Consider the following 16297-nt stretch of genomic DNA (forward strand, 5'->3'; position numbering starts at 1 on the left):
GCTGCTGTTTTTTTCCTGTTAAAGCTGACTGCTGACTACTTCTGAGAAAGTATGAGCTCAGTAGAGTATCCCAAGTATTTATCCTTTGTGTCACTGAAGATATCATAGAATATCCTGACTGCAGTTCCAGAAGGGCATGTGCCTCCCACAGGTGCTCTGTAATATCTGCTTGTCCATAGGGACATCTCAGGGACTTCAGCACAACACAGGTGGTACCAGATATTCCCATATTACCAGCCACATCAAGCCTTGAAACATCCACTGGCTCTGCACTGTTCTTAAACCAGTCGGAGTACAGAGAACTGCCCTCATCCTGTACTGCCTCGTAGAGTGACCTAAAGTAGGTCAGTGAATCACATCCCAAAATTGGATACTTCTCCCTCCAGGTTAGGCACGGAGGTCTTTGTGGTTGGTGCATGTCTGGCACCCTGAGCTGCAGCTCTGCATCACAGACAGGAGGTGAATCCCTTCCCCTACCCTTTCCCTTTCCCTTTCCCTTTCCCTTTCCTTTTCCCTTTCCCTTTCCCCTTCCCCTTCCTTTTCCCCTCCCCTCCCTTCCCTTCCCTTCCCTTCCCTTCCCTTCCCTTCCCTTCCCTTCCCTTCCCTTCCCTTCCCTTCCCTTCCCTTCCCTTCCCTTCCCTTCCCTTCCCTTCCCTTCCCTTCCCTTCCCTTCCCTTCCCTTCCCTTCCCTTCCCTTCCCTTCTCTTCCCTCCCCCTTCCCTTTCCCATTCCCTTCCCTCCAACCCCTCCCCTTCCCTCTCCTTCCCTTTCTTTTTCCCTTTTCCCTTCCCTTTCACCTTTCTCCTTCTCTTTTTTATAAAATAGATGCAATAACTGAGAGTCACCTAGTGGCAAAAGAGCACAACAACAAAATCAACAGGGAACTGGTCTCAATGCAGTTTCATGCTTCTTGCACATCAGCAGAACCACCGCAGCTTCAATTACCTCACATACACTTTTTCTCCAGTCTCTTCCATCTTAGTGTGTAAAGTTGTCATTTAGTTCAAGAACGGTGGAGATGTGGCACTGAGGGATCTGGTGTGTGGTCATGGTGGGGGTGGGCTGATGGTTGGACTGGATGATCTTGGAGGTCTTTTTCAACCTTAATGATTCTATGATTCTACAAAATGAAGTTGTGCTGCCTTTGTATCTCAGAAAGCAGCGCCTTCAGTGAGTCAGCGGTAAGTCTCCTTTCCCTGCTCCCTGGGCTTATTTTGATTATTACTGTAGGATTAGTTCAGACAGCTTTGAACAGACACAGTCTCAGCCCTATCTGCTGCGTCAGCCTTGGACCTAGAACCTAGAGAAATATGGACTATTTTCATAACATTGTGTATCAGACAAAATATAACATTTCCCCTCTTTTAAGCCAAGCTAACTACCTCTCACATCAGTGTTCATTGGCTATTACCAGCGGTAATTCCTGCTCTCCTATTCCCCACTCCTCATAAAAGTAAGATTTGGGTATTTCTTGAAGAAAGACGAAGACAGAAAAGCTGCCTCTTCTCAGCATTTTGGGTTTTATATCTCTGTTTCATCGCTTGCAGAGGGCAAGAAACAAATACTCAGCAGTTTATTCACAAGGCAACACTTTTTTTTCCCTATTTTTTTTCTTTTGTTCTTTCCTGACTGTGACTATCCAAGAATACAGCCATCGATCCACTATCCATATCTAAGACCTACATTAAACAACAGAAAAATGGCTCTAAATATACCAGGATTGGTATCGTTGAGCGTATTTTTTACATTCACTTTGGCTGCTGGAATTTGGGCTTCGTGGAAAAGCAGAAAGGAACAGGAGAACCAAAACCCAACTGAAACGGCCATCGTTGGAGGCAGGAATATAAATGTTTGCATTGGATTGTTTACTGCAACTGGTAAGCTTTCTTAAAGGACTTTTAACGTTCTCCTTGAAATACATGCACTACCCAGATCTGGGGGCAGTTTTCCTTTCAAAGCAAATTGCCTTTAATGTCAGGGCAGATTTTACCTGAGTGTGGCTTTAAAGGAGTATGGTTTCGTGAATCATTTTGGGATGGATTCTTCCAAACCTCTTCACACTGAGCAGAACCTCATGTTTATGTAGATTAAATTAAAGAGTTTAATTTAAGAGTTTAGTTAAGAGCCGGAGAGTTTAATTTAAGAGTGCCTGAAGAATGGGACATTTTTCATTAAGGAAGAGTGTGGTCTTAATCTTGAACTAGTTTCTGTTATCTGGCATTTTTCTCCTGGAACAAACCAGTTGGAACAAACTGTTCCTGGCATTCAGCACTTGCTGGGAGCTACAAGGTGAAGTTTCAACCCCTCCCCTCCCCACTGTCCTGCTCTTCCATTTTCTCTTCTTGCTGCCTGGCACCACTTGAAATTTGCTTTTCTGCCTTTTTTTTTTGTTTGTTTTCTTACAAAGGCTGCTGAGGTGATATTTGTCTGGGTAAGACACTTAAGCCCAGGCTGCAAGTTTGCTATGCTAACTTCAGTGGCTGCTTGCATTTCCTTTCCTAGTGTCTACTCCATTACCATTGTAGGCAGTACTCATGAAGGAAGGCCTGTCAGCCACAGCAGAATACCAAACACAGTCCTCTTTTCCCTAGCGAAGAGTCTTCTAGAGTCTTCCAGTGAGAAAAAAATATGAAATGCAAAATGAGCATATTCAAATTGCCTTTAAATATTGGAACATTGAGCTTTTCTATGAATGAATTCATTTTGAACCTTAGGAATTATTTAGGGTGAGACTCCAACAGTTACCTTCCCTCAGCCAAGTGTGATGAACACTCAATCTGGGACAAGATTTATGTCAGAAAACAGGAGTGTGATTAACTGCTTGAATGAGAAAAAGTTTCACAAGCTCTCAGTGTCCAACAGGACATGATGAGGATGTGCAGCTCAAGATTTACCTTTGTGTCTTTTGTGTTTGCAGCCACCTGGGTTGGAGGAGCGTACATCAATGGCACAGCTGAAATTGTCTACCTGCCTTCCAAAGGACTGCTGTGGGTTCAAGCACCTGTGGGGTTCGCCTTGTCCCTTGTTATTGGTAAAGGATTCACAGAGTAATTGGGGAACAAAACCACGCGAGTGCATTAAGTTGTGTAACAAAGTGCAGAGTACATTTAAAATATGATTTTATTCCTCTAGTTCCCTATAAACCAAGAGTAAGCATTTATGATGCTGTCTTCCAAAAGAAACATAAGAAATCAAGGTAGCTCGGAGCTGGTGTAGAGCTTTGCCTGCTCAGAACAATTTATACTACAAAAGCCTCGGCTGATAATTCTGGGAAGGTGTGGCTGTGTGGATGTCACTTTTTACCGTAGTCTGTTAGACACAAACTACTGAGAATATCGCTATCATCTGATTTTTTCCTTTGGGATTTTTGGGTGATTTTGCCACTAACAGCCATATTTCAGGGTGGATTGTTGATGTACCCGGCTGTGTCCCACCCAACAGCTGGTCACAGTTTTGTTGAAACTGACCAACAGTTTCTGGTCCAACCAAGTCAGCAGTTTCCCACATCTGTTCCAAAACTCAGAAATTACTGTGTTCACACTGAGATTCTTGCTGAGACTGAGGGTTCTTCCAGTCCACACCAAGTTGTAATATATCTGTACAGACACTGGAAGATTAAAGCCAGGAGAGCTGTGCAGACCTTGCACAGGAATTTCTAAAGAAACAATGACCTTTATTCTCAAGTCAGAAAAAAGAGTCCAACTGACGTGAATATGAATCAGACTTGGAAATATACTGCCAGCATTTCTTATGTGAGCAATTCTTACTAATGAAATTGGAGAGTGCAGGTCTAATCCTGCAATCTTTACTCAGGTCAGTAGTGCCCAGACAAGCAGTTCTGTTGGCTTCGGGGTTAAGCACAATACGTACTTCTTGGTTTTAATGAGATGGCTGTATGACTGAAGACTAATATTTAGATGAGGGTGGGTGAAACTCAGCTCAGTGTGCAGATTAAAACAATATAATTTTGGGAACAAACAATGAAGACACCTAAATGAAAACATAACCAGAAAAGTAAGTTTTATCAACATGTTTCATCACATGGACAAGGACAGAAGTTCATCTGTTTTTAGCCAAATACTCAACACTTCTGATGTTTTCCATGGGAAGCATTTCAGAAGACTGTGTCTCAGGTTGGCTGGTCATTGGAGATGAAGACAAGACTACATCTAGGTGTGCTCTGAGCTAATGTCTGAATTTCTGTTACAGTCAGTGTCCTTCATATGCTCAATGAATCGAGATTTCAACTCAGTCTTAAGTCTATGGAATCATAGGATTGTTTGAGTTGGAAGGGTCATCCAGTCCAACACCCCTTGCAGGGAACAGGGACACCTACAGCTAGATCAGGTTGCTCAGAGCCCCATCCAGGGATGCCCGAGGGGTTCCTGCCTGAATTCCATCAGCCACTCCCAGAACATGTAGAAGTGACAAAAGTGAAGGATCGTATCTGTCAGTTGTAGATGTCCCTGATGACCTAGAACCTCTCAGATGGATGAAATCCCCCATTTAGGCAAGTGGATCATTTCCTGGTCTTTGCTGTATTATTTCATAGGCTCCATAAATTATGAACTTCACACTTAAAATACAAATTTGAAATATACTCAACTCCTATAGTACTCTTATATTGTATAATACGTGCAGAATTCTATTAAAATGTAAATTATTCTGATAGGTGGTTTATTCTTTGTAAATCCAATGAGATCCAAGAATTACATGACAGTGATGGATCCCCTTCAGGAAGCATATGGGAACATGATGGGAAGCTTACTTTTTATTCCTCCACTGCTTGGAGAGGTGTTTTGGTTTGCAGCTATCCTGGCATCTCTAGGTGAGTAACTGTTATATTTATTGACAGTCATATGCCACAAATAGCAGAGTGAAATACACATGTGGTCATGATACACATGATGTCAAACAGCGCTAAGAGCACAGTGTATCTTTACTTATTCTATATTCTGCATGTATGAAATCTCCATTAACATACTTGGCTGCTGTCCTTGTCTGCAGGAGCAACAATGAGGGTCATCTTGGATATTGGAAGCTCTTTAGCTATCACCCTCTCAGCATGCACAGTTATACTCTACACTCTACTGGGAGGCCTCTACTCTGTTGCATACACAGATGTCATCCAGCTGGTTTTCGTTACCCTCAGCCTGGCAAGTCCCGTGCATTTCTTTGTTACCAGTTTCCTAACCAAGGGACGAAATCTTTCTCCTTTCAGCATGTCTCCATGAAAATAACTTGATCAGTATTATTTCTTTACCCTCTTCAGAACAAGTCTCCCGAAAGGTGTTAAAATCCTTATGCATTGTAGACATTGCTGACACGAGCTATTGGCTTTGCTGGATGACAAGCTGCTCACAAGTAAGGTCAGCAGAGCTTGTCCACGACAGTCTTGGCTGGAAATGAGAGAGATTTGTCTACTGAAGTGATTCATTTACTTGATGATGTCATGAACCAGAAACATAGAGAAAGGAAGGTGGGAAAAGGAACACACCAGGTCTGGGTTTAAGTAACCTTTAGCTTTATACTCTATGTATAAATGTATATGTATTATTATATTATATATATTATATATATTATAGTATATTATACTCTACGTATATATGTACTATAGCTTTATACTCTACATGTTAACTGGATTTCAATATCTGAATATTTTTTCCTAGAACAAGGATCATCGAAAAATGTTAAACTATTCCAATTTCTATCCTAGTTGGTCTGTATTCCCTTTGCCCTGATAAACCCTGCAACAGAAAGTATTTACTACACTGCAACTCATAAACATTACCAAGACCCTTGGATTGGAAAAATAGAAAAACAGTACCTTGGAAGGTGGCTGGATGACTTCTTCTACCTGGTATGGAATATTTTCTAGGACAGGTGATTGGGAGAAGTAATTATGTGGGATTTTCTGCATGGAAAGCTTACGGGTTCTTCCAGCTGGTAGTACTAAAATGCGCAGTTAGCAGGGGTAGGATGAGGTATAAAACCTCCTTTCAGCCATTCTGCAGCACACTGAATGGGAAAAGCCGGAGCTTAACTCTGAACAGGAAGGGAGGGGTAGGGAAGCATCCTGCACTCATGTAAAGGAATATACCTCTGGAGTAAGACCATCCAGACAACTAATTCTACTCCTGACACAAAATGAGGCACTTTGTACAACCTGATAGTTTGGTCTTTCAGCCTTAGTAAAGTGCTTTTAAGATAATTATGTAAAATTTCCTCTAGCTGAGAAAATCTATTTAAACAGCTCCATTGCAGGTCATCACCATGGCACCAAGAATCACCATTGGCTCCACTGCACAACTCAGCTTTTGAGCTACCAATATATCCAGGACTGCAGTGGGTTGTTACAGTCTCACTATATTGGTAATATGAACACACAGATGCTTGACTTTGCTTGGTGAGGAAAGAACCTTCAGATTTCATCTGATGCAATTTGTCTGCTAAGGAAGAGAAAATAATTACTCCTTTTTATTATGATTATATTTTTACATGTTACATTCTCGTTACCTTTAGGCAGATTTTGACAGAAGTCTCATTCTTGAAAAGCTTATCTTTGGTTGTCCATCCTCTGGTTCTCCTTTACCATGCCAGATAACCTATTATTTCCCAACTTTATCTGCCTGCATTAGGTTTAACCTGTTATGATTAAAATTTCATCTCCATTGTGATTAAAACAAAGGACAACCTCAATCAGAAATATTAAGCCTCAATCAGAAATATTAAGTCTCAATCAGAAATGTTAAGCTTCAATCCGAAATGTTAAGCCTCAATGTCTAAAGCTGGGCAAAGTTTATGCATTTGAAGAGAGAGTTTAATAACAGGGAAGATTATCAACCATCTGAAGGGATAGATGGTGCCATATAGCAAGCAGGAATCCATTGAATACTGCTGCTAACATCTGAATATTTCAGGTGCTTGGGAGCATCCCATGGCAAACTTTCTTCCAAAGAGTGCTCTCCATTGCCTCACCTAGTCAGGCAAGGTTCATCTTCTACCTCTCTGGATTAGGATGCTTTTTAATGGCCATCCCCTCTGTGCTCATTGGTGCAGTTGCAGTGTCAACAGGTAAAGCTGAACTATTTGTATCTGAAAAATGGACGTGTTTTCTGCCAAAGCTGTTTAAAACAAGGGATAAAAAAGCCCTGATTAAATTTTCTACTAATGCAGGCCAGCTGCCTAAAAGCCCACTATGGGAGATGTGGCCACTAAGCTAGAAGCATGTATCAGAAATGTAGAGCCCTGGAGACATTTAAACCACCCCAAAATCTGCCTGGAGATATTTCATTGTGGTGAAATGCTTTTTCATGCACTTTGCAGTGAGGAAAGAGGAAGGCAGAACCATAAAACACTGTATAATATGGTTTTCCTAGAAGTGTTATGCTTGCTTCTCTTAATGTCTTCTGCATGTAAGACCCAGTAGTACTACTACAGATTGCTTTCGATGTTCATGAGAAAATCTGCTTGGATGAATCAAGTTCAGTCCCTTAAGCCCACAACCCCCACCCAGAGGAGTTCAGTTGACTGTGAGCAGGGTTAAATAGCAGCCAGACCACTGACTATTTCTAGAAATCAATTGAAATTCATCAGTCATTAGGGACATCGGAGCAAAACTTCCCTCTCCTCTGAGAGACCTCTCATAAGTGAAGTCTAGAAGACTGATCTTCAAACATCCCATTCCTAGAAACACGTGTTGTGAGTTTTTCTTCTTCTGTCTTAAAGACTGGAACCAGACAAGCTACGGTCTTCCAAGTCCACTCGAGAAGGGAGAATCTGCTATGATACTGCCATTTGTTTTACACTACCTCTGCCCAGCGTACATCTCCATTGCCGGCCTGGGAGCTGTCGCTGCTGCTGCAATGTCTTCTGCAGACTCAGCTCTTCTCTCTGCTGGCTCCATGTTTGCTCATAATATCTACAGAAAAATCTTGAGGAAAAAGGTACTTGGTTACAGCTTTGGAGTCAGGATAGATGTCCAGTCTAGGTCAAGGCAGTGCTGTGGTAACAGTACAATCTCCTCTTTTATAGGCTACAGAGAGGGAGGTCTTATGGGCCATGAGGACCTCCATGCTGGTGTTTGGGGCCGGGGCTGCCAGTCTGGCTTTTTACTCCAACTCTGTCTACGACCTGTGGTTCCTCAGTGGGGAGCTGGTGTATGCCCTGCTCTTCCCACAGCTGTGTTGTGCCCTCTTTGCTCCCAGAAGCAATACATATGGTTCGGCTGCTGGTTTCTTCATTGGACTCCTCCTGAGGCTGCTGGCAGGGGAACCTGCCCTGAAAATCCCCCCCATCATCTGCTATCCACCTTGCTCCCTCCTGGATGGGTCCTACACGCAGCTCTTCCCCTATAAGACATTCACCATGCTTCTCACCTTGGGGACAATCATTGCTGTTTCATATCTGGCAACAGTTTTGTTTCAGAGAAACCTTCTTCCCCGCAGATGGGATGTTTGCAATATCCTGGGGGAAACCAGCACTCACACCCCACTGCATCAGATGGGTTTGCAAACAGTGCCACTGGAAGTGAATCGTGATTAAACGTGGGACCTTAAAAGGACACAGTGCATTCAGCAATTAGAGTTTGGCACTGCTCTTCCCTTTGCTTTCTCCAGTAACAAATAATAATAAAGTAATAAAGACACACTCCATTCATTCAAGGACAATGAGTGAACTCAGAGTCTGCCATGATTAAAGGCACACAGTGATGGGGCACCATCCTGTGGTAGTGACCAAGGGGCACCCTGGGCCCAAACGGTGTTTGCTTTAGGGTGTCCCTTGTTCCCCACCCAAACTTAAGGCTACCAGTCATGCTCCAATATTTATGATGTTCTCAAGTCACATCGTTTTCTCACCTCAAAAATGATTGAGCACACTTGGCTAAAAAAAAAAAGCACAAATCTGTTCCCATTGAAGCAGATGGAGTTTTAATGTAACCTCTCCTAGGGAAGGCATCAGATATAAAACAGAGATTACTGAATGCCATGTAATCACTGTAGAGTCAGTTGGTAATTTCAATTCCACACCATGCACTCCTGCATCGCACTCATTGAGGATCCATGTGCTACTCCCATCTGTATCATGGCATGGTGCAGTGGCCTGGGACAAGAACTGGCAGCCCTTTACTCTAGATACAGCTTTGATCACTCTGCCCTCCACAGGGAGCATCCTTTAAAATACCTTCCCCGGTGTCATCCTCAGGAAGATAGAAGTCCTGATGCTCATCAGAAAGATAGCATATAACCTTGTGCTTTACCCTACTGTTGGTAGACAGCTGTATGCAGTAGTTCTGTTGATATGCTTTGTTAAACCCAGTCCTGAAGTTCATTCCTGTATATCTAGAGACGGTGTTTAATTAAAATACATGTTTAGAGAAAGAAAAACAAATGTTTTGAAAATGAAAAGCCCCAGGCAGTTCCCCACTGAAATCTTTCATACTCTAGTGGTGTGAGTGGGAGTGTGTGAGGCTGTACTTAGCTAAGGGAGACACCAAAGCTATCATTACCATAGCGCCAGAAGAACTGAGCTGCTGTTAAATCACAGTTGCCATATGCTCATTCCAGCATACTCTCCTGATTTAGGGATGACCTAGTTTGGGTACCCAGACATCTGTCTGTGTGGAGCAGGTGGGGCAGACCAAAACTTACAAAATGAACTTGCATAAGGGCACAGACCTGCTGTATGGCCCGATCAAAAGCAAAACTCCAAACTCCTCATGTCAAGGTAAAGCATCCTAACCATTGACCACTCTACCCAATGGCAATGAAGGTTAAATGACTAGATCTGGATGAATCTTTTCACCACTCTGCCCAGTTTCTGCTGTTCCACTGCAAAGTCCCATGGCTTAATGTCCTGGTAGGCAGCAGACCCCCACCTTCCTGGAACAGAAATTACATCCAGTATTCTGGGGTAGGACAGGGTCTGTGTGGTTTCAAATAAAACAAGGTAGATTTAGATTGAGTATAAGGAACAAGTTGTTTATGATAAGAGTAGTGATGCACTGGCACAGGTTGCTGATAGAGGTGGAGGAAGCCTCATCCCTGGGGACACTCAAGGCTGGATGGGGCTCTGAGCACCTTATTGAGCTGTAGTGTCCCTGTTCATTGCAGGGAAGTTGGACAAGGTGGCTTTTAAAGGCCCCTTCCAACTCAAACAATTCTATGGTTCTATGATTCTATGACATTGCTGAAGAGTGTCACCACAGCGGTCACATCACCACTACAGCCACGTCGCAGCCACAGCCACATCACCTCCTGGCATCCCCACAGAATTGTAACTTCAGATAGGAATGCCTTAGTACTGTAGTTTGGTGCCTGGCACACTCAGCACACGCTTTGCCCTTACAAAGCTCCTCTGAATTTAATACTGCTGAAACACACTCTGCTGCGTGTGGAGAGACTGAAATGGCAAAGATACAATGACTGCAACTCTCCTGAATGTTTACCATTTTCCATCCTTATATGACTCCCTCCTCAGAACATTAAAAGGAAAACATTCATCAAGGTCAGGCAAAGTTTTGAAAGCAATTAGCTGCAAGTAAAATAAATATAAAAGCAATTCCAGCCTGTACTTAATGACAAAATGCCTCGTTGTTCCAGTCCAGCACACCCAGTGCCCTTTAGGTACTGCCAGCATAGGGGACATTGACCCAGCACCCATGAAACTCGTTTGGTTCACTTGTGCTTTATGTTCCCAATTCCTTAGAGAGGGACAGCATTTAACATTTAATTGTGAGAGCTTTGGAAGAAAGCCGTGTTATACATTGAGAACGCTCATTTTACATGAGCTGAGACCTTCTGTTTGAGCCTGCATAGCCTGCTAGAATAGCGATGGAAGACCACAGAAGCTGAAGGAACCAAACCTAGTTCAATCTCAGCCCTTCAGAGTGACCTGGAGTGAACTGTTTCCTGAGTGGCAGCTGAGTTTTGGTTTAGAAGAAACTAAACAAGATAGAGACTTTTTACACAGTCTGACAGTGACAGGACAAAGCGGATGGGTTTTAAGCTAAAAGAGGGGAGATTTAGGTCAGAGGTTAGGAAAGAATTCTTTACTCAGAGTGGTGAGGCTCTGGCACTGCTGCACAGAGAGCTGTGGTGCCCCATCCCTGGAGATGCTCAAGGCCAAGTTGGATGGGCCCTGGGCAGCCTGAGCTGGTGGGGGGCAACCAGCCCATGGCAGGGGTTGGAACTGGATGGGCTTTGAGGTCCCTTCCAACCCAAACTGTTCCATGATTCAATGAGTCTGTGATTCTATGGTTCTAAGATTCTATGTTTAATACACTAGCAATCATGCAATGATAATAATCAGTGCCCCAGGAGCTGGGAATGAACTGAGAGACTTCCTTTGCCTCGGGCTTCATTTACATTTTTAGACTTCATCTTCTGTGGAGCATCTGGGCTGATATCAAATGGTTTGATTAAGAAGCAAGAACAACAAAAATCAGTGCTTTATACATTAGGTAGATTAACTGAGAGGTCTTGAAATGTAATTACAAGCACAAAATCACCATCCAGTATGTGAATCTCTAGTGAGGTTGATTCTCAGCACTGTACTATTGAACTGCATTTATTGATGACTGAGTAGGCAATGAAAGGCAGTCGTCATCTTGTCCTCAGCTGGGCAAACAAATGTGATGCACTTCAGTATGGGCTAATGGACAGTCTGAAACAGATGACTAGAGCCAGATCAGGTGAATCGAAGCCTGATGCTCAGTACAAATACTTGCTGAAAGGAAGCCCTGAGTGACGCAATGAAATGTAATGTTGACAGTTATCTGGGAGGAGTCACAACCAGAGCGTGTTCCTGTTGCTTTGGTAACATCCCTTGTCTCACATTCAGGGTTTATGGAAAGATCACAGAATCCCAGAATGGTTGATGTTGGAAAGTTAAAACTAAATGAATTCAGAATACAGACAAGGGTCAGCTTTGTCCATTAAATGTTATAAATGTTAGGACAATTTGCAAAGGGTTGAGGTGGCTTCCACATCACTGAAAATGCTACAGTGCAATGGAAGCCCTTCTGAAAGTTGTGCTCTGTTTTAAATGGAAGTTTATTGAGGAGAGATCTGAATGTGATATCCAGCCCCAAAACCAGATCAGCAAACACCACTGGTACATTCTGTTCACCTTCACTAACTGGTTACTAAGTCCAAGTGTAAGGAGTATCTTAACATAGAATCATAGAATGCCTTAAGTAGGAGGGAACCTCAAAGCCCACCCAGCCCCAGTCCCTGCCATGGGCTGGTTGCCCCCCACTAGCTCAGGCTGCCCAGGGCCCATCCAGCCTGACCTTGAGCATCGCCAGGGACAGGGCACTACATCTCTATGGGCAGCTGTGCCAGAGCCTCACAGCCCTCTCAGAAAGGAATTTCTCCCTAACATACAACCTAAACCTCCCCTATTTTAGTTTAAAGCTATTCTCCCTTGTCCTGTCACTGTCCAGCTGTGTAAAAAGCTGCCCCCCTCCTGCTTTAAGCTCTCTTCAGGTACTGGAAGGCTGTGAACAGGGACCTAAATATTGGATTTAAAGCAGAGACATTTGATTTCCAGAGATGCACTTCTGGCATGCACTTCTTGGACAGATGTGGTTGGTTTGAGACAAGCTGTATAGCACTGCACTGGACTGAGGAAAAAGGAAATGGAGCAGACAGATAGGAGGTGATGTACAATAGAGGCTGCACTCACTGCTGCCCCTGCTCTGCTGTTGTAGGTGAGAGAGCACATAAGTCAAGTCTGGGTCTGTGATGTTTTATTTGGGCTCCAACAGCCCAAATCGTACATCTCTGGTGTGAGTGTCAGGCATTTTGTTACTGGTCCGAACTGAAGAGTCTTCAAATCAGGTTTTGAGAAAGTACTAAAAAGTCAGGATGACTTAAGGCTCTTTTCCCTTAAACCTTGCAGCTCTGTCGTGTCCTGTGAGGTGAGCCCTGTTTGTGCACCATTTCTCACTATTTTAGGGGCAGATTTCTTCCATCTCCCCATTCGCACACCTCAGTTGCAGAGGTTTTAATTATTTACTCTCTAGCACCACCTAAACGCAGCTCCGGGTAACAGAAACCAGCTCTCCCTTTTCGGAGCCCAGATGAAGCCCTCCCAGTGTCCTCACCAGGAGGCACAGGTTGCCGCCATAAGGCATCACCTGCCACTTGCTGGATAGAAGTGCACCTCCCAAAGTCTTCGAGGTCCCTTCCAGCCCAAGCCATTCTATGATCCTACACCCGCAGTCTGTCCCCACTTACCATGCACCATGTGCCTCTGTTGGTGCTGCTGGGAGGTCCCCTGCTGACTGTGATGGTGTGCATGACCTCCTCCACGTAGCACAACACACTCTTACAAATTAGATGCAAAAAAATAAATGAAGTTTCCACCTCTGGAATGTTCAGGGAACTCCTTAAGTTCTCCCCACAAACAGTCTGAGTCCCCACAAACTCTAATTGCTGTTGTGATATTCATGATGCTCCAGGAGGAATCCACATGTACAAGGGTCTGAGCTGGGGCTGCCCTGGGTTACCCACACTGCAGCCACAGCAGACACCATAATTACACCGCTGTGCTCAATCACATCATTATTTGAAAGACCACATGCCTAAAATGCTTCAGTGGTCATTCTGCAGGGCTGGATGGGTTTGATTTGATTCACTTTGGTGCTGTTTATTCCCAGCTTCTCCCACATGCCCAGACAAGGGTAGTGAAGCCAGGAGCACTGAACACAGCTTGCTGGGGGGCACGTGGCTCAGAACTTCTGCAAGCTCAGAGGGCTAAAACGGAACAATAGACTCACAGAGGCACAGAATAGCTTGGGTTGGAAGGGACCTCAAAGATCACCCGGTTCCAACCTCATCATAAAACAGGTGGAAAAAGGCTTCTGCTTTTGGCAGCCTGGTTAGACCAAGTGAGGACACAGCTGTGCTGACAGAGCAGGTCTCAGGACATCCTCTGCACCAAGTGTTGACTAAATGAAATGGACAGTTGTCAGGTGATCTGCATAAAAATACCTACTGAGATATTTAAACGGTCAGTTTAAACTAGACTTGGTTTAATCACGCTTAATTATTGCCTTGCTTAATTATAACTCAGCCTTAATTCTTTTTAATTTCTCACCCAATTTGTGCATATCACTCCTCCGGCATCTCAGGACAGTGACCGAACTAGAGAAGGGCAACAGGCTCCTTAACACCATCCAGTCCAGCTGTTCACCCACCACCAATATTCCCCACTAAACCATGTCTCTAAGTATTATATCTACCCTTTCCTTAAACACCTCCAGAGACAGTGACTCTACTACCTCCCTGGGCAGCCCCACCATCATTACTTAAGAACTTTCCCTTCTCTCTATCTAGATATCTTCAGAAATGGTTTCATGACTCTTACATGTGACAAGGCTGACTTTGTGTCTTTATTTGTGTGGTACCACACTAATTATCTAGATAACAGGCAGTAACCTCAGACCTCAGATACCGATGTCATGTGAAGTGTTCTACAATAACTGACCTTATGGTATCATGGCCTTCCTTCCCCTGGGTGCATCCTGATGGCAGATCATAGAATCAAGAAATCTTTAAAGTTGGAAAAGACTTCTAACATCATCAAGTCAAACCATCGACCGATACCCACAATGCCCACTGAACCATGTCCCTCAGTGTCACACCTCCATGTTTCTTGATGTCCTCTGGGCAACTGGAACTGCTGAGCCCATGTGTGGTCTGTGCTGAGGGCTAAAAGTAGGAGCAGAGGGGTGACAGCTCCTCAATACAAGCAGGAATGTCTTCTAATTTAGCAGGGTTTGGGTATGTCTTCATGGTCCTCACACCTTGAGGTTCTGTGGTGTTCACGCCTTGGCTGGTTCAGTGTCTGCTTCTTGCAGTGAAGCTGTTACTCCTGGCATGGTTTGTAGGGTATAAATTGCAACTCACATTGATGATTTTTGTCCCAGTGTCTTAGACATCAGATGCAGGTGTGTGCACTGTGTATGATGAGTTGGACCAAGAAGAGGAAGGAAGAATCACAGAATCACAGAATGACCTGGGTTAGAAGGGACCTCAAGGATCATGAAGGTCCAACCCCCCTGCCTGGCAGGGCCACCAAACTTCCATGTTTACTAGATCAGGTTGCCCAGGGCCCCATCCAACCTGGCCTTGAACACCTCCAGGGATGGGGCATCCACAATGTCCCTGGGCAGCCTGTTCCAGCACCTCACCACTCTCCTAGTAAAGAACTTCCCCCTGACATCCAACCTAAATGGATGAAGACCACAAGGGTACTCCGTGGCACTGCAATCACCCAGACATCCCTACCTGAGGGTCTACTTTGTGTACTTCTGATTTGAGAAATGCTGTTTCCAAATGGGAAAACATCTGTGCTTCCTCACATATTCATTTCCATGTCTTTCAAGGGTGAAATTCACTTCTTTGCTTCTTTTTTTTCCCCTCTATTTTCTTCCCAAATCCACAGACCTCAAACCACAGAGAGACTCAGCTCAGATAGCTCAAATAACAAAGGAATGCTGACAGACCAGCACTGCCCTGAGCCTCTCCAATTACAGCTATTGATTCACCCGGGGTGAGAGGAGGGCTTTTTGTGCCACACATCTGCCCAAACAATGAAAAGACAAAAAGAAAATGCTGAGACATGAAGATTTGGCCATGTCCTGCTTCCAAGGGCGTCTTCCATCTTATGTGGGAGGAACGTTTCTGAAGACTGAAATCTTACCATCCCCTCAATGAACGTTCTTCCCACTTCCAAACAGATGCAATAAGGCAAACCTGGACCACTGGCAGCATATGGAGGAGGGAGCAGCAGGATGCTGCTTCTTTCTCTTGTTTCTCTGGTTCATGGTTCTGTTGTCAACTCGGACCTCCCTGCCAATTGCATCTACCAAAAGCATCTCAAAGGAACACTGAGCTGACCCTCTGCCCCTGTAGATGCAATGTCATTCAGTCCACATCCACATTTCCTTTCTGAATTTTCTCCCATGGTGAAATTGCCTCCTGCAGAAGGTTAGAACCGCTGTGCATGTTTAACACTAGGGAAGTTATTCTCTTGTTTTCGTTTGCAAAAGGCAAGGTCAGGCCTTTGTCTTCTGTCCAAAAACACATCAAAGGGAAAGGGTGAGCAGAAAAACACAACAACAACAACAACAACAACAAAACCTCTGTCTAAAGCATTTCAGAGAACTTATGCAGCATATTAGAGTGAAAAGAGCTTCCTGGCTCCTATCTGACTGTCACTGCAGTTGTTAATGTGGTTTTGTTCCATTATTAATGACACCAGCAGAAAGAAATCAGACCTTGCAGAC

The 16297-nt window shown here is 44.1% G+C and overlaps 1 protein-coding gene and 1 long non-coding RNA gene across 2 annotated transcripts; one reads left to right on the plus strand and one right to left on the minus strand.

Moving 5' to 3' along the window:
* Nucleotides 1-1403: 1403 nt before the first annotated feature.
* Nucleotides 1404-8669, plus strand: LOC107308443 (high affinity choline transporter 1-like). Its single transcript, XM_015852338.3, has 8 exons — nucleotides 1404-1877; nucleotides 2918-3031; nucleotides 4673-4828; nucleotides 5008-5156; nucleotides 5717-5860; nucleotides 6921-7074; nucleotides 7729-7946; nucleotides 8035-8669. Exons 1-8 carry the CDS (start codon nucleotides 1700-1702, stop codon nucleotides 8542-8544), a joined length of 1623 nt encoding a protein of 540 aa, XP_015707824.2. The 5' UTR covers nucleotides 1404-1699; the 3' UTR covers nucleotides 8545-8669.
* LOC146762855 (uncharacterized) lies at nucleotides 4004-7949 on the minus strand. The gene is made up of 2 exons (XR_014942234.1): nucleotides 7812-7949; nucleotides 4004-5399 (listed from the first exon to the last, which is right to left on the minus strand). It is a non-coding gene; the product is annotated as an uncharacterized LOC146762855 (long non-coding RNA).
* Nucleotides 8670-16297: the final 7628 nt, after the last annotated feature.

The sequence above is a fragment of the Coturnix japonica genome, chromosome 1 (genome assembly GCF_054131305.1).
Source record: "Coturnix japonica strain WE chromosome 1, WE-NBRP24, whole genome shotgun sequence".
In the NCBI taxonomy this organism is placed as follows: domain Eukaryota; kingdom Metazoa; phylum Chordata; class Aves; order Galliformes; family Phasianidae; genus Coturnix; species Coturnix japonica.